This window comes from Mycteria americana, chromosome 7 (assembly GCF_035582795.1).
Source record: "Mycteria americana isolate JAX WOST 10 ecotype Jacksonville Zoo and Gardens chromosome 7, USCA_MyAme_1.0, whole genome shotgun sequence".
Classification (NCBI taxonomy): Eukaryota; Metazoa; Chordata; class Aves; order Ciconiiformes; family Ciconiidae; genus Mycteria; species Mycteria americana.
Window position 1 is genome coordinate 63,094,704 of NC_134371.1, and position 18,217 is coordinate 63,112,920.

Consider the following 18,217-nt stretch of genomic DNA (forward strand, 5'->3'; position numbering starts at 1 on the left):
TCCGAGACGGGCCGGACCAGCTTAGGTGATTTTTTTTCTCCTCTTTTTTTTTTCTCCTTTTTTTAAAGCCCAGGAAGTGATGTGAGGCGGATGTGGGCGGTGCGCCGTCCTCACCTCTCGGCTCGGAGGTGCGGGGGGCGGCTGGGAGGGAGGGGGCTGCTGTGGGGACTTCTCTCCCCGGCCCTCTGAGGGTGGGGTCAGCTGTTTCCCTCTCGGCCAGAGGAGCTCGGCTCCGTGCAGGTAGCCAAGGCCTCTGGGGCAGGAGTACTTCAGTCACACCGGGTCCCCAAGCTACTATTTACTCCCCTGAACAAAATCAAGAGTTACCGCGGCGGGAGCAGGCAGCAAGGGGGGGGGGGGGTTCCGGCTTTCTTTTCTCCTCCCAAATAAACTCTCTTGTCCCGCTGCTTTCAAGAGTTGCCCAGCTGGTTGGGAAGGGAAAACCGAGCGCAAGCACTCATGTACGAAGGAGGGCTTGCCAAGGGGCAGAGCGCGCCGACAAGTGCGTGGTGACACGTTTGGAGCCACCGCGTCCCGCGCTTGGGTTACCCGGCATCGGTTACCCAATTTCCCTGCCCTGGGGCATCGGTCCCTGCCAGCTGCCGGGGACTACAACTCCCAGGAGGCACCGCGCGCACACCTCCCCGCGCCCACGCTGCTATGCAAATGAGACTCCGCGGCGCCGCCAATCCGCGGGCGGGCTGGCGCCGTCACGTGGCGCGAAGCTTCCTTTCTCTGTGCGCCTCTCTTTCCTCCCTTGGCCGCCATCTTGTTCTCACCGCGTGTTGGGCTGCGGAGGATCCGCCGGGCTCAGGTGAGACCTTCCCCGCGCCCGCCGCCACCGCGCCGTCGGCACGGCTCCCCTTTCCCCTGCCGCCTTCCGGTGTGGGGCTGGGTGGGGTGCCCCGGTAGCTCGGCGCCGTTCCGTCCTCGTCCCCGCCCGCCGCGCTGGGCCGTGGTGGAGCCCCGGGCGCCGGCCGTTTTCCGAGGAGAGGACGAGGGAGCGAGGCCGTGTGCCGGGACGCGGTGTGGTGGGGTCTGCACTGGATCAGGTGGCCGGACTCTCTCCTGGGGCCGCGGCGCCCCGGCCGGGCGGGATTACCCTGGCTCCCGAGGGACGGAGCTTTTATTCCCTCCCGCTCCCCGTGCTTTGGGGGTAGGCAGCGAGCCGCCCTGCCGGCCTGAGTTCCTTCTCTCGCCTCGCCGGCGGAGTTCCTGTCCGTGTGGTGATCCTCCGGGCGGTGCTGGGGCCTCGCTGGGTCCCCGCTCGCTCGCAGGAGCCCCGTCTCCCCCTCCCCGTCGCTTCCCCGGCACAATACAAATGTGTGCGGGGGGTTCCCCTTCATTCAGAGGGTGACTGATGACTTCTTGGGGCAGAGCAGCGAAACGCTTTCCTTGTGTTGGAAGGCTTGAGGTGTTTTTTCAGCCATTACAGGTTTTCAGGTCTTCCAGCCTTTAAAGGTCCCACCTCACCCATTGGTGAAGCCACTTGACTAACTTCCCAGTCAATGAATTGGATGAATAGGTGCCAGAGGTTCATATAGGAGATCTGTCAAGACATGAACTTCACCGAGTTCGGAGCTGGCTTATTAGTTAAAAGTATCAGAGATTCATTATTTGTAAATGGTATTCAAAGTCGTGTAGTGATGAGTCTCTCCCTGGGCTCTGTTAAAGATTTCCTGGAAGCACTCGTGCTGTACGTGCTGATTTGGGTCTATTCTGAGTCAGTAGTTCAGTCAAACGCTTCCAACAGTAACCTAGCATACTTGGAAATTCACAGTTAGTACCTCAGACTGATGCAAAATCAAATGTCCTGTTAATTTGCCTCATCATGGTACAGACACTTCAGCTAAACAGACTGCTGCCAGACCACTTTGTATTATTTGGTGGTGTGGCTTTAAAGCTTTTTGTTTATGTGTCTTTGTTTGATGCACTGTTTTGGCAAATTTTCTGTAAGTTTAAAAACCCACTGCAATTTTAAGAGTATTTTTAAAGTGGACTGTGGAAAACTTTTTCTTAATATTTTGATAGTTAACTTGTATTTGTATCTCATTCTTACTCTGTAGACACAGCACTATGAACCAAGAAAAACTGGCCAAGCTTCAAGCGCAGGTCCGAATAGGAGGAAAGGTGAGAAAACCATCAGAGATGCACTGTTTCCTGTAGTAATTTACAGGTTGAAGGAGAAACGTCTCTGAAATTTGTTTTTCAAAACATAGGCTTTAGTTCATGGGAGGGAGGAAAAAAATACATTTGTTTGAGGCCTTAAAAATACGGTTTTTGTGTGATCTGGATTGTAGTACTGCTACCTGAAATGCAATTTTCTTTCAGTTCACAGCCGCTGGATGAGTAGTTTCCACAGTGTGTAAGCTTTCTTTTTAATTCAGTGACTTGTTGTGACCTGTGAAAGCTCCAGCTAAGCTTACCTGTTGGTTTTTCCAGTTCTGCTTTTCTCTTCTCCCTGTTGGGGAGTTCCTTCCTTTGTGCCAGCTCCAGGGCTTATCTGACTCTGCACTGAGCTGTTTCTTTTCTCTGAGCCAGCAGGTAGTTAATATGACAAAAAAAAAGCATATAGTTTTTTCAGTGTGGGTGTTCATCTCCTAACTGTAGGTGGGGTTGTACAAAAGTTTGCAGAGTAGGAATTCCAAAATTGCTGTCTGTGGAACAGTTTAAAAATGTTAATTACTTGGTTACGAAAGTGTGACCTTTTAAAATCTGTACTGTATTTGTGCTTCATCTTGGAAAAAATAAAAGTTCTTGGGGAAACTCTTTATATATTGCTTAATAGTAAATAGTATTTTATAATCTAGCTTGTGGGAGGGGAAAAATACTGCTGCTGTTCGGTGTCTTTTTGGTCTTTTACACTTAAGCCTTAAAATTGAGACTGACAGTTAAAGCTATAGGTGAAGGGGAAGTAGGTTGAAAAGCATATTTGACTACAGAGCTTTCTCATAGCTTACAGATAGGTTGCTCAGAGTGTGATATGACTTTCAAAAATGAGTGTTCTGAGATTTTGAGAATAGCTGACTATTGTGTCTTGATTCTTTTCCAGGGAACAGCTCGCAGAAAGAAGAAGGTGGTACACAGAACAGCTACAGCTGATGACAAAAAACTTCAGAGTTCCCTCAAAAAACTGGCAGTAAATAACATTGCTGGCATTGAAGAGGTATAGTGATAAAATAAGTGTTTCCTGTTTTAAATTAAATTCACTGTGGTGTGGTGTTGGTTTTTTTAAACAGTTTTCTCTTCCCCTCAAAACCTTACAGGCCTGGTTACTGATAGGTAAAATTAATGTAAATGAGACGACAATCAATCAAATAATGCATACATAGCTAGAGAAAGAAGGGAGAAGGTTCTGCTGGCTGGATAGTGGTTGTAGAAGCTAGTAAGCTGTCATGGATGTGTCTTGCATTCATTGCAAAACAAAACCTCTCTTGATTCTTGACTTCATGAACTTGATTACCTGCTTTAAAGAGAAGAGCAGTAAATGCACATGTACTGTGCAGGCACATCTAAAGCAAGGGTTGTGTGGTGCAGAATGTAAAGAAAACCACAAAAATACCTGGAGTAAGAACTTGCAAGTCTTTATTATCAGAATTAGGTCCTTTTGCTGCATGAAAATCACCAGAATTGTTTGTGGTAGTCACAGGAGATGACACTTCTTACAACACAGTAAAGACTTTACAGAACCAGCTTCTGTGTTAATGGAAGTAGGAATATAAAGGTTTCAGATATTCCTTGAATAATTCTATTTTACATGTATAAAATACGAACTGAAACACTGACGTTTTCCATAACGCTGTAGAGAGAGTGCTAATATGTGGGAGGAGGAGATGTTCCTTCATCATGAACTCAATATTACTGTAGTACTTGGTTGAAGAAGCATAATATTTAATCTGTGATTAATTAATTTAAGCAGGTTTGCAAGGTGCCTCCGGAGGTCACTTAGTGCATACCTCTCTTCCAAAGGCAAATACAGATTCAGTGTAGAAGCCTGGTTTGCCTGTAAGTTTTCATACCTCTGCTACAGAAACAATTCAACTTGTCTGTTTACTTAATTTGATATGTATATGCTGAGCTGTACAAACCCACACAGTTCTTGTTCTGTTCTCCCCCCTGCCCCCCCCGCAGAGCACAAGATCTTTATTCAGACACAGTTATTAAGGATTTTACATGTCTTGATGTGAAGGAAGATAATGCAATATGCTTCTACCTTGATAGCTAGGTACATAATTGCAGTATGTTGTTGTATTCAGGTGGACACAATTGACCTTGGTAAACTTTGTGTAGATAGAAGAGTTTGGGGAGGCTAGTAATGTTGAGTCAAACATTAGTAGCTCATCTATGTGGTTTTTAAGAGGCTTTTAAGTAAGAGGATGACAGTGCTTGAGGCCTTTACCATTTCCCCACATGTGAGGGACAGGCCATCCTTCAGTTTCGCAAGAACGCAACACACCTGGTTTTCCTGTTCAAAACATATTTTGAACTCTGCTGCTGTGTGAAGATTGATACTTACATGTTTGTATACTTTAGATCTCTTTACTTCCCAAATTTCCATTTTATCTGTGTAACTTCTACTAAAACAGTACTTAAAAGTTTTGTGACATAAGTTTATTACTACTGTTTGGTTCAATGGGTAGAACTCTCTTCCTTTTTTCAGAAGAGATTATTTCCCACTTTACCATAGTTTAGGCATGCCCAGAAGAAAAACCTTTTTCACTTTCCATTCTGTCTCCCTTTAAGTTAAAAAACATAAAATATACTGGCATATTTGTATGGGTTTAAACTTTGACAGTAGGAGCAAAGCAGGCTGCTATACTGGCTGCAAAACTTAATTCTTGGTGATTCAGCAGACCAGGGAAGAGGAAGAGAGCAGGATCATTGTATGATGTACTTAGCCTTTAAAGAGTCGTCGTGGAATTATTAGGCATAGAAGCCTGTTCTAGTGCAGCTGGTACATAAACCTCCAGTTCTGTGTGTATATGTGCAGGAAGCATCCTTGCCTTGGGCAGGTTCAGCAAGTAGGCCAGATTGTGAATCTTCTACCTTTGCCAATTCTGCTGCAGGAACAGTAATGTTTTCTTGATAGGTGACACAGATAGCTGAGTGGCAGTGTCTTAAACTGATGTGGCAAGGGTTTTCTGTTGGAGCTTCTAGTTTCTAAAGAGTTACCACAGAGCTGAAGGTTTTGTTTGTTTGGTTTTTTCCCCCAGACATTCCTGATATTAACTAATTTGTCTTACAGTCTAGTAACCTATGTATGTTTTTTGCCTTTGTGAAAATTATACATGAACTGTGTAATAACATATAATCCTTGCATATTTATAACTTAGTATTTAGATAAGTGTATTTTATGAAGGAACCATAGCTCTTACATTCTACCTTTTCATATAGTATGAATGAACCCATATTTTATCATTAACTCATGTTTTACTTCCAGTTCAGGTGGTGTTAATTCCAGTGCTTTTATTCCAATGGCTTTAATTCCAATGGTTATATTATTCTCTAGGAGGAGTACTAGTTTTGTAAATTTTTTATATTTTAATATTTTAAATCTAGATTTGAATTAATAATTTATCATCCTTGTTCAACAAGATGCTGCAACGTTTTGGTAAATGTTATTAATATATTTAAACAGGTCAACATGATAAAAGATGATGGAACAGTTATTCACTTCAACAACCCCAAGGTTCAAGCTTCCCTCTCTGCTAACACTTTTGCAATTACTGGTCATGCAGAGGCTAAACCGATCACAGAAATGCTTCCAGGCATCTTAAGCCAGCTTGGTGCTGACAGCTTAACAAGTCTCAGGAAGTTAGCTGAACAATTCCCAAGACAAGGTAGGTCTTTTTGGAATCTTTCATCACTGATTTAATGAACATCTGAAATATTAAAAGTTTTAACCCAAATTTAACAGCAGTGTGTGTGACTTAGTGATCAAAAGCAGTTGTGCTTTTATTTATTTGCCACTGTTGTGGAAATGGGGGGGGGAGGTGTGACACTTTTTTTTCTTGTTGATTCAAGATTCTATATAGGCAGGCCCTGATTTAAAAAAAAAAAAATAATTTAAAAAATCCGGTAAGTCAGGCATGCTGTGATTCCAGGTGTGCAACTGGATATGACAAAATACTTAGGAAAGCAAGTTCACATTCTTACTTGAAAAAACTCAGCAGGTTCTTTTTGTCAGGGAATTGATTCTGTTTTCTTTGTTCATACAAAACATATTTCGATTGTGGATATGGAGGAAGAAATATGTTCTTTGTCTTCTACTCCATAATTCCCTTTGGAATTAAACCAAGACCTTTTTAAAATGAATTCAAAATCAGAGTTGATTTAAAAAAATTGATTTTTTTAAAAATTATGTTGTTATCTTTCTACTTACTTTAAAACCATGGGAGCATGATGTGTGTCTATATATATGTGGTATAACTATTACTGTAATTTTACAGTGAAGAAATGGAGTCTGGGGACAATCCCTTTTAGAATACCCTCCTTGGGGAAGCACTGTAGCATGTTTTGTAGAGGTCTCAACTATTCTCCCTAAGCAAGCTTGTAATTTAAGAATAGATGGAAATTTATTCTTCCAATGGTGTCTGTTACAAAACTAGAACATGAGAGTACTTTAAAGCATGCAAGTAATCAGTCTGTTGACTTTGATAAGAATTTGTGAAAGCTTGCTTAGGCTGCAGAACAGGTACACTTTTCATTACAAGTAGCTGTATCAGAGTTCATGTTTCATGTTGTATATTGCCAAAAACTAGTTCTTAATATCAAGCCCTGGTGAAGTTGGACGTTAAAAAAAATTTGGTTTTCATATTTATACTGTTTACACTGCTATGGCCATTAAAAAGACTGCAATTGGACATGTTGCAATTTGTGTGTATTTGGAATTGGAAAATACATTACCTGTTCTAATATTTTCAAAAAATAGTTATTCCTTCTAAATAAGTTTTAATTTCTTCTATATTTAATGTTCAGAGTTTAATTGGAAGTAAAGGGTTTAATTTTCGTTCTTTACTAATATTAATATGTAAAATACATTTTTAAAATTTAGAAAATGGATCATCATAAGCATGTTTCTTTGATACAACATCGGTACCAATAGATACTCACTGTGCTTTCTTTGGATAGTACAGGAAGTCAGACCAATGAGAAGAAATACTTCCTTTTATTTTTTAAGTTCTTGCATTTCTCTAGATTACTTGTAGCATGTTCCAGCTTCTGTGACTTACAGAAAACTAGGCTTGATGCAGGACCCTTGATATGGAAGTACTTTTTCCTACAGTTGTGGCCCCTTTGTAATTGAATCACGTGACATGTTGGTCCCCGATTGGTACCACGTTATTGTTGCACTGAAACACATGGCTTCAGTTAGAAGTTTTTTTCTGTATCATTTGATCTTTTGCTAGCTCTGCCTTAATACCCCTAAGCATTTGAAAATGGCTGTGCTAATACTTTGGTACAAGAATGTACCCAAGTAGACCTTTTGATCGTGCTGATTACTGTTGATACCCAGTCATTTGTGTGTTTGTCACAACTGGGGGTTGGGGAAATGTGGGGTTTTTTTACCTGTATGTTATGGCTTTTATTTTGTTGTGTGGTTGTCCCTAATTCTGTATAATGAGAACTTGGCACCAAATTTCTTTTTATAGTGTTGGATAGTAAAGCACCAAAATCTGAAGATATTGATGAAGAAGATGATGATGTCCCAGGTAGGCACATATATATCTATATGTCCATTTAATGTATGCATATTTCAATTCATGCATTTAAATATTTAGCTCTTGATGTGATTATAATTCTCACTTTCTAAGGGAGGCTTAATATACTGGGCAGCATTAAAATATTGATGGCTTTGCATTCCAGCTTTTGAAAAAAAGGTTTACCTTGTGCAAATTGCTTAATTCTTAAGTGAAAATAGATTAAAATACTTTGAGGGAGGTTGAACAGGTGATCTAAATGTCCAAATAGGGTTTTAGGGCTGCAAGATGACATGATTGAAATAGTCATCAGGATGTCTTTAAATCTGAGTCTGGGATGGGGATTTTTATTTCTGTAGTAGAAGAAACAAAGCTTATATCAGTGTCTGGAAATTTCTCAGTAAATAAATATTGTAAGTTCATAATTTGTCAATAACTGTCTGTCAGTCACCACATTCTTCTATATCCATCACTATGGCGTATTAGCTAAAACAACAAACTGGTGGACCCAGAGGTTCAATTCCTCATGCTCTGGCCCTGGTTTATTCTTTGTGACCTTGCGTGAAAATTCAGTTCTCCCCAAAATTTTCTGTTTCCTGGAGTACAACAGTTAATGGGTGCCTAACTTCAGGCATTCTTTAAAGAATGCTGATGGCTCAAGACTCAAATGCAGCTAGTAGAGCACCTCTGAAAATCAGATCTTAATCACTTCATGTTAGAACTTCCACTCTTCTGAGTGTTCCTGTGTTTCTAGTTCTTTGTGTATGTTCCAACAAACCCTATTTTCTAAAGCCCTTTGAAATCTGCCCATAATAAATGGTATACATGAGTCTAGTTAAGAACTACTTAACCTTTCCTATAATATATGCATTTTCATTAAACTTATGAAGGTAATGTTACTGGGCATTACTGTATTAAATATCTTCATCTCTTTCAGATCTCGTAGAAAACTTTGATGAAGCATCAAAGAATGAAGCTAACTAAATCATTAATAGTTCTGGAAGCTGGCATGGACTAGATTTAAGAAATCAGCTATGTGGTTCCAAAGTTTTAAAGAAACAGAGAACATCATCTGTTAATAGTTCAGTAATATAAATATTTTGTATTTTTATGATGCTGTTTGTTCAGCATTTTCTGTCAGTTGATTTTGCATTTTGCACTTACTCCCAGAATCTACTCTTTTGGTCAAAAAGAAATGTCGGTGCAGTTTGAGGGGTGTGTGCATGTGCGTGTGTGTATGTGTGTGGGTGTACATATAGTGGAGAACAAATTGGAGAACACTTATTTAACCTTTTCCCCTTTTCCTTTGGAAGTAGAAATAAAATGAATCTTCAGCATTGTTACTTTTTGATTATCACCAAATAGTGCACAGAAGGTAGTTAAGATTTAAATTTTGTCCACATCTTGTGACCTGGAGGCATTACACCATTAAAACTTGGGTTTAATTTGCTGTTAACTATTGTACTTGCAGATGTGTTTCTCATCCCTGTTGGAATGTACACATGATAGTTGTTATCAGCCTTATGTTGATCCCAGATGATACCGAAGATGAGCTGTTTTACCGGCTCATTTGGTACAGTAACTTTCTAAAAAAGAAAACTTGGCCTCAGAAAAGTGTGCTTTTTTTTTTAACCTTTCTCAACTTTTTATTTTTTTCTTGTCTCTCTAACCTTTTGAGACAAGCTGATGTTTGACTCCTTCCACATAGGCTTAGCAGCATGTTCTCTTGTTGATTATGTAGAGTATTTCCCATGTCAAAAGGAAAACAAACACCTTGGTTCTCTACCATCAGGTCACTTCCTAAACTTGGGAGGTCTAGTTGGTAACAGCCCAGTGCACCAGTTTTGCACAGTAACAGATTTTTGCTTGAATAACTTCAAGCTGTTCTCTTGGCATGACTGCATTTACTAGCAGCTGATGATCCACTGTCATTCTTATGGCACTAGGAATTAAATGCACTGTGTGAGCAATGTTTAAGGTGGATGGAAAGAGTTGTTGACATTTTGCCTTGCCTTCTGCTGGGCAGTTTGTGCAATGACGAGCTCTAAAGGGATATTTGGTTTTTGCCTGTAACTTACCTTTGCCTATAACCTACCTCTAGGTTTGGTGTCATCTATGTAGTAGCTTCTTAAAAACTGCAAATGCTCCTCAGGCATAAGGAGGACATTGGGAGGTACTGTTGGTACAGTGCAGTATTTATGACCTTTCTTTAAAATGCTTAATGTGAACCCGTTTTGTCAGAGGCTCTTTCAAGGTTCTTGATGTAATGTGCATTGCAGTAGTTAGACATCATTGTAACCTGTGTCAAGGGCAGCTGTGGCTTAAGAAAGCCGGTTTTTTCCTCTACATCTGTCACTTAACTATGGCTTAATTGGAACATATCAGCTTTTTATGTAGGCTCATATGCTAGAGAACTGTGAAAGTACAAGGTAAACAGTACATGAGTTCTGGTGACATCAGCATAAAACCACGAAAGCAGAGCTGTAGTGGTTTGTCATCTGAACTCCTCCATTTATTTTACAGGCTTTCTTCAGTTTTTCCTGTTATATTTTATATACTACATGGATCTTACTACAAAATAAAATAACAGTACAAAAGAGGAAATGCTCCCTCTTGTGTGGTGTCTCCTCCTCCCACCAGCACTAGCTGAGGAATGACAGGTGGATGCAGCAGCTGTTTCAAACAGCACTACATCCTTGCTGACGGTGACTGAGGAAGATACATGCAGGACTAGGGAGGCTCTGGTTAGAGCTTTAGGATTTCACACTCCCATGTACCCACTCTCCTATTTTTCCTGCAGTGTTGAACAAAACTTTGGTTTGTTGTATGGCTAATCTTAAATCGGCTGCAGATGCATTTGTTCTGTTTATAAGGAAGAGACATCTTCATTAATGTGTGCACAGGCACACTGAATTGCCTTTTGCTGCCTCTGCAAGCTCAAAGAGCAAATGAAGGATACTAGGAAACAGGTATTTGCAGTGTTCTTCCATTTGCTTAAGGGGCATGAGTGAAGAAGGTTTCAAAGTAGCAACTGTACTGAGTTTATGTATGGGACATCCCCTCCCCCTAAATACTAATCAGATACTGAAAATTCATACTCATTGGTTTCTGATATAAGAAGTATGTCAAGTAATTTTGTGAGAGATTAAGAGTATGTCAAGTAATTTTGTGAGAGATTAAGAGTAAGCATTGGCAACAATGATTCCATAAGTTTATATAGTGGAACTTCCTGATTCCTACAAAATACTCATTTAATTTTTGCTCTTGGTCATGCCAATTTATATGTTAAACCCTCACTTTTTCCTATGTTTGACAACCAGTAAACTAACTAAATATGCTAGCTTATGTAGTTATATTATCTTCAGTTTTTTCACTGTATCTGGAAACAGTCAACCACTTACTTGCTGCTGGAAATACTAGAGCTTATCAATCATTAAACTGATTTTAATTAAAAGTAACCCATCAAGGCTGTTGTGGGAAAAGCTCTTTTTCTTCGTATTTATTCATGGTATTACAAACAGTGTTTGTACATGCTGATGGAAATGCAAAGTTACTAAAAGTAGTTTTGGGGAGTGTTGGTACAATAAAAACTCCTCACATGAAGGTGAACATTAAAATGTTCTTTGCTTGGCTTGAAGCATGATAACCACTGTACTTCTGAAGCTCTTGAGCTTTACTTGCTCACTACTTAAACACTGTTGATGTATTAAAGATAATGGTAAAGATATTGACATATTAAAGAACTTGGCAGTGATGTGAAAATAGGAAGATAAAGCAGAAAGTAAGTTGAAGCATCTCTTGGATTGTATGTGAGAGAATCTAAGCTGAATCGGCGAAGACCAAAGAATTGAGAACTTGGCAAATGTGTAAGACGGCAAATGCTAGTCTTCCTGCCCGACTGCTAGTAGATTTGTGTGTAGTTCCCTAGTTTATGGATGGGAAACCAGGGACTGACTGGCTTCTCTCAGGCAGGAGAGCAAGTCTGTAAAACCTGCAGTTGTGGTGCATTTGCTCTATGGAGGAAAAAAAAGCTCATGTATGATGGATGGCAGAGATCACTGTACAGTCAGTGATGCTGGAGACTTGGTACTGAGTGCTGGTAAGGGATTTCTCATGCAGCACTTGATAACAAAACAAGTCTGGAGCTAAGAGTGTTGGCAGGGTGGAAGGAGTTCATACAAAAAGAACATTTAACGTACAATACAGACCTTGAGAAAAATAGGGTTCAGGTGAATTTTTTTCTCTAACTTTTTTGTTATGTAGGAATATTTGGAGAGTGCACAAGAATGATAGAGATGAATTTAGAACTGCTACCGGAGTTTTACTGAAATATGTTGATAATTCACTAGTATTTGTCAACTTCCCATGGGAACTAGGAGTTGCTGTGAACTCCCTTCTGCCAGGATCTTCGCAAATAATGTTCTGGATTTCGTGTGTGCAAAATGAACACTGGAGGGCTTACAGATGATTTAATTACTGAGCTGTGTATTGACTGACCAGTGTATTGCCATTAACAGGAATGAACTGAGGAAGTTATAACAGCACAGTAAATCTGTGCTATATGTAAGAGATGAATTCATGCCTCTACTGAGGAATGTCCCAGGAAGGATTCTCTTTAAGTTTCCTTGCAATCAGGCTGTGCTGCTCCAGACAGCAGGGATGTACAGAAGGGCTGAGCAAACTGTCCCGTAGGTGAAGGTGAATGAGTGAATTCTTCCACTGGCCCTTAAGATTAGTCTCCTTTTATTATTTTAAGACAGTGCTGGTTGGTTCAGCAAAGTGAACAGACATTGTTCTGGAGATCAAGATTACATTAACTAAATGATCCACATTTTGTACTTGAGCAAATGAAGTGATGCAGAACAGAAGCACATCACAACACTACCTATAGCAACTTTACAGAAATGACAGCAGAAGTACAGGAAATGGTTATTCATATTCAACTGTTAGCTTTCTCATCAAGTAACTTTTTTTTTTACTCCCCCCTCCCCTTCAAAGACCAGTTTGCAGACACTGAAGAACTTAATGGATTTATTCAGAAACATGGGGGCCACAGTGTCAATCAAGGATTCAATCAAGCAGATGCAATCAAGCAGAGCAAATGAAGAGACTAATTCTAAAATGGGTCATCTTGCTATGTTTGGATGGAAGCTTGGGTTGATACCTAGAGCAGGGTTATTGGGAACTGGGCTTTCATTTCAGACACTGGCACTGTGTACTTGGCATGAAAAAACAAACTCATACATCTTCCAGTGCCTTGGTTTGCCTTTATTTCAGGAGTACTGTTCTACCTCCTGTAAGTATGTGGTATGTAAATTAATGAACACAAAACCTGGATGCTTCTTGAGAGAAAAGAGCTACATCTGTGCAAACGGTGTAAAAAGCTACTTCCACACGAAAAATGCATATTATTTGGTGGGCTGTCGGTACTATTAAACACCCTCTCACTAAAAGACAGATCCACAGCTTGCTCAGATGCAGTTTTTTCTTGGCAACCTGGTATCTATCAGGTTCTCAAATATTAGGTGGCACTTCCTTGAACTTTGCATTGCAGATGGATTTCATAACTATGCTAAATTAGTTGCCTCCTTTGAGTAAAAGGAGATTGTCTGCTTGTTTGAGTTCTTGAAATTGTTTCTGATATTTTTGATAAAGTATCAATGCTAAGGCAAGCATTGAAACAAAAAATTATACTGCAAAGCCTTTTGACCTTTCAGTGCACATATCCCAGCTGAATAAAAGGAGTTATGCGACCTCTTGCCCTTTCTTACAACATCCTTGTGGCAACTATAGTAACTGCTTATGTCAAAAAGTAATATTAGAAAGTATTTAATGTATTTTTAGATTCTGTCTAATGCAACTTAGCTGACAAAGAAGAGCCAGTGCTGTGTAACCAGCTCTCTACAGACATTGGGAAATGTGGCGCAAACTACGTTTTGAGAACGTCCGATCTGATTTTGAGGTCATGTGTGAAGCTGGAAATTTCCAAGTGATGCAAATTATTGCCAGATGTAGGCAAGTGAAGACTTAAAATCTCAACAGATTGTCAGCAGGATACCAGACCTTTGCATACCAAGAGTGAAGTTCTCTGAAAGGCCTTCACCAATCTCAGGCTTCCCTGCCACCGAGGGGGAAAGTCTTCCCCTTCCTTTGCTTTTCCCAGCGCCAGCAGTAGTAGCTGACATCTGAGGTCAACTGGATCAGCTTGCTCAACTGGTTGTAGATGACTTTATTTAAAGTTAGTTTTCAGTGGTTTTCAGCTCGCCTTACTGTCAAGTCTGACCATGCAGTTGTGCGTAGCAGTACTGGCACATGCTAAAAGCTTGACTGTTCCTCTCCCTGACAGCTTGCTTTGGTTGGCTTAGCGAGCTTGTGAAACTGCATCCTGAGCCATGGTTTGAACATGCAGGTCCCACAGTTTGTTCTGCGTGAGTGGGTGCCTGCAGAGGAAGCTCTAGCTTTGGGGCCCTTGTCAGTTGTCTTTCCCTTACCACCTGCTAGCTAGCTTTAAATTTCTGTGAAAGAAATGGTAACCTTCCTTCAAAAGCAAAGCGTTTGCATGCTTTTGGGCAGGCTTGGTAGAGGTGACCATCAAGCAAACCGTCCTCGCAGACTGCACTAGCCTTTTAACCCTACTGCTGCTGCTTGCTCTGCTTCTGAGGCTTGTCTTGGCAAGACAGTGTGGGGGAACTTGCGATGCTGCTGCCAGGGTCATACTGAGTTTAGGAAGAAGGGAAGGATTTGCCATATTGATGCCTTGGGTGACTGATCTGGTCAGATACCGTAACTTTCAGTGTGTTTTTAAACTTTTAATTGTGAAATAAGGGTTCAGTACAGTTCGCTATGCCTGTGGGCTGATAAGCTGCAGCATGGGATCCCAGTGTGCTGTTATTGCAGCCACCCTCTGACCCAGCCGTCCCACTGCTCTGCAGCTGCATGGCACCCAAACACAGCCTTCCCCTTGAGCCCACTTTGCACGTCTCTCTTTAGACAGCAAACAGTGATGTGTGTGTGGGGGGGTAAGCTATTGAAGTTTTGATTCATGCTGCAGGTTCTTGTTCACAGAAAATCTCAGTCAATAACTTACAAAGTGAACTTTAATAAGGAATTCCCATTTTTGTGACAAGATTGGGTTTGAAATGGTTTCTGACACATGGTGTTGAATTGAAAATAGCTGTAACTTCCTTACAGCATTTTTAGAGTCTCTGGGGGGCAATGATGCAACTAAAGTTTCTTCTCTGTTCATTTTTAAACATTTGCTCTATTGCTGGAGACTCTGGTCTGTTCTGTGTGAGTGGCAGCTGTAATTAGCGATGGCTTGCATTTTTGCATGTTTCTGAAAGAAAGCCAACAGATCCTAAAATAATTCTTACTTTGAATAAGGATTTCTTCCCCTGTCTGTCTTAAGTTTCTCACAGCCTGCTTCCTCAGCTTGACTGAAAGACACCAGGTTTTCTCATAATCTCCTGCTGGATATTTGAGTGTTTTGCTGAGATTTCTAATTTTGACACAAAAGTGATGTCAGTTTTCTGAAAAAACAGGGAATATGTTACATTTTCTAGTCTTTTGTACATCACCTTTCTCTCAGCCGCATTATTTCTGTGTTGTAAATTATTAACTCTTAAACACAGAGATATTATTACCTCTATCTCTTCTCCTGTATGCTGGTTTTGGCTGGAATAGAGTTAATTTTCTTCATAGTAGCTAGTATGGGGCTATGTTTTGGATTTGTGCTGAAAACAGCGTTGATAACACAGAGATGTTTTAGTTGTTGCTAAGTAGTGCTTATACTAAATCAAGGACTCTTCAGCTTCCCATGCTCTGCCAGGTACACAAGAAGTTGGGAGGGGACACAGCCGGGACAGCTGACCCCAACTGACCAAAGGGCTATTCCATACCATATGACATCATGCTCAGCATATAAAGCTGGGGAAGAAGGAAGGGGGGACGTTTGGAGTGATGGTGTTTTGTCTTCCCAAGTAACTATTACGCGTGATGGAGCCCTGTGTTCCTGGAGGTGGCTGAACACCTGCCTGCCCATGGGAAGTAGTGAATGAATTCCTTGTTTTGCTTTGCTTGCGTGTGCAGCTTTTGCTTTACCTATGAAACTGTCTGTATCTCAACCCACGAGTTTTCTCACTTTCACCCTTCCGATTCTCTCCCCCATCCTGCTGGGGGAGAGTGAGTGAGCACCTGTGTGGGGCTTAGTTGCCAGCTGGGGTTCAACCATGACATCCTGCCCTTTGAGTTGCAGAGTTGCTTTCATTGGCAGCGTGCACTGAGAAATCATGTTGGCCACTTCCAGCCCTGAAATTGTAATAGTTTATCCCATTACATGGTGATTTTCCAGCTCAGTTCTCCTGAGAACCTTGAAATGGGTTTTCCATAAAAACATTCCATCCACTCCTTTTCTTTCAAAGGCTGTAGTCAAATTTGAAGGGATAACCTAGCTATTGTTTCTAGTGGTAAGTGTGTTCTATCCTGATCATTTTGTTAAATTACAGAGGATTTTTATAGTGCAGTCTGGGTCACTGAGAGCTTGGCGACTTCTTTGAACAGGACTGCTTTTTCTTTGGGAACAAGCAGAGATACATCATTAGCATCTTAACTGATGGAAACTTTTCCATGAAAAATGCATACGCTTTTTATGGTTTTAATCTGCACAAGCACTCCATGAGTTTGTGGTAAGCTGTAATAAAAGGTTTAGATGTCTTATAGCCACATTTCCTCAATGGCTCACAGTACCATCATCAGGAATGTATACCAAGTGCATCTTCCTTTGTGACTGCTAGTTTTGTCATCTTCCTTTCTCTATAGCTGTTGTGAGTATTGTCTGAGAAATAGAGGTGTTGAATTTGGGCTGCCTGACATCGCAGTATGCTACTACTTTCAAATTGCTTGGGCCCTCAGGTTCATTATGGTTTGGGATGGCCAGCATTTGTCAGGAAAGAACAAATGAACTAGTAGCTACTCAGAACAAGACTTCACTTGCATTGAATAAGCATGATGAGAAATTCTTATTGTTAGTTTCTCTGCTGAGACATTAACCTGTGTTAAAATTTGTATGTGATGTCTTGGTTCAATTTTTGCCCTTCTATGTTAACTCTTAGATAAGCCAGGATAAGAGACAGGTGATTAAATACTTGTCCTTAATTAGTCTTACCCTTGTAAGCAGTCCCATGAAGAATTGTTGTGGGAGGTATTACATGCATTGTCTACTTGCACAATAAAAACAAGCTTTAAAAGTTGTTACTACCATAGTTACGTAATCCTGTAAAAGCAAAAATATCTGCAAGTCTTATACTCATAATGTGTCTCCGATTTGGTAAAAGGAAGATAAAGAACATATCAAAGATGCCTAGGAGCTTTTTTCTTTCCCCCCATGCCCCCAAAAGCCACTCCCTGCTGTATGTACTATTGTGTACTGGTGCCCTTTTCTATTGGCTAACATTGTGCTTAATTCTGCATCATAGTCAAAATTGTTTTGTGAGGGTTCTGGCAGTTTGAAATGGGGTACCAACCTTTTTTAGCAAACTCAGTGTTCAGCTGAATGACTTCTGAGTTACAAACCTGAACAACTTAGAGACATCTCTCATTGAGATGTTGAGGAAATAGCTGGTCAGGGCTTCCCAAATGCTCTGACTCACAGCATTCCACAAAATCTGTCATGTGATTTAGCAGGACATAAATAAGCCTAGTTTTTTTAATAGGCTTAATTACACCCAGTGAAGCAATGTCCTTTTGCTTGAGCAGGGAGTTGCCACACTTCTGTGAAGTCAAAACATTGCTAGGAGAACAGAAAGGTTCAAGCAGAGCCATCAAGTTCATAGGACAAGTGGAAGGAGTGTGTATACTCATGACCCTGTTCTCTCTACATGTATACACTTCCATGGGATTTAGTGGTGGGGTTTGTCTGTGACAGTAAGACTGAACAATTCCCTGTTTGTCATCACTGCTGACTTAATAAATGACATGATCAAGATGAGCATGTGTCTGGCTTTTTTTTTTTCCTCATATGTACTAGTGAAAGAGAAATGAAGTGATGGGGAAGAGGGCACAATCTGCCTGGAATAATTAGTGCCTTGTATTCAGCAAGGAGTTCTTTACATAACACCAGTGGTGTTACTGCTTCTTTCACTCAATTTTTCTGTGATTTAGTGTCTGTATGTCAATGCCTGCGGGATTCCAGACTCATCCAGTCCATGTTCAACACCACACGTGGCAAATAGGAATTTTAGGTATGTTTTCATGAATAAGGAGGCTGGCACAGGCTGATACACGAAGCATTTGCTGAGCCGGTGCAGCTGCCACCGACGGGATATTTTCCACCATTAGTGGAAATGGGTGTAACCAATGCCATTCCAGCCACTGTTGGGCTAATGCTTGGATCTCAAGGATTGTCTGTTAAATGCTGACGGTAGTGCTCAGGGGAGAACACAGTGTGCAATTAATGTTGCATCATCATATTGTGTAATGGGCCTTGCTGGATTCTAACTCCTTGTTATACTGTTTTCTGT

At 40.9% G+C, this 18,217-nt stretch overlaps 1 protein-coding gene across 3 annotated transcripts; it reads left to right on the forward strand.

The window, feature by feature from the left end:
- Position 1: 1 nt before the first annotated feature.
- On the forward strand, positions 2–11,167 carry BTF3L4 (basic transcription factor 3 like 4). 3 transcript variants are annotated; one of them, XM_075508754.1, is made up of 6 exons: positions 2–25; positions 2,067–2,130; positions 3,053–3,166; positions 5,639–5,840; positions 7,653–7,712; positions 8,638–11,167. In XM_075508754.1, the coding sequence occupies exons 2-6, from the start codon at positions 2,077–2,079 to the stop codon at positions 8,682–8,684; spliced, it is 477 nt and encodes a 158-aa protein (XP_075364869.1). In that variant the 5' UTR covers positions 2–25; positions 2,067–2,076; the 3' UTR covers positions 8,685–11,167. The 3 variants fall into 3 exon arrangements, with proteins under 3 accessions (XP_075364869.1, XP_075364867.1, XP_075364868.1); XM_075508752.1 differs by lacking the exon at positions 2–25 and adding an exon at positions 686–814; XM_075508753.1 differs by lacking the exon at positions 2–25 and adding an exon at positions 1,460–1,599.
- The last annotated feature ends 7,050 nt before the right edge of the window (positions 11,168–18,217 follow it).

Coding starts and splice junctions, on each gene's coding strand:
- BTF3L4 (XM_075508754.1), top strand. CDS start 2,077: ATGAACCAAGAAAAACTGGCCAAGCTTCAAGCGCAGGTCCGAATAGGA. Junction 3,167..5,638: donor ACATTGCTGGCATTGAAGAG/GTATAGTGATAA, acceptor ATATTTAAACAG/GTCAACATGATAAAAGATGA. Junction 7,713..8,637: donor AGAAGATGATGATGTCCCAG/GTAGGCACATAT, acceptor CATCTCTTTCAG/ATCTCGTAGAAAACTTTGAT.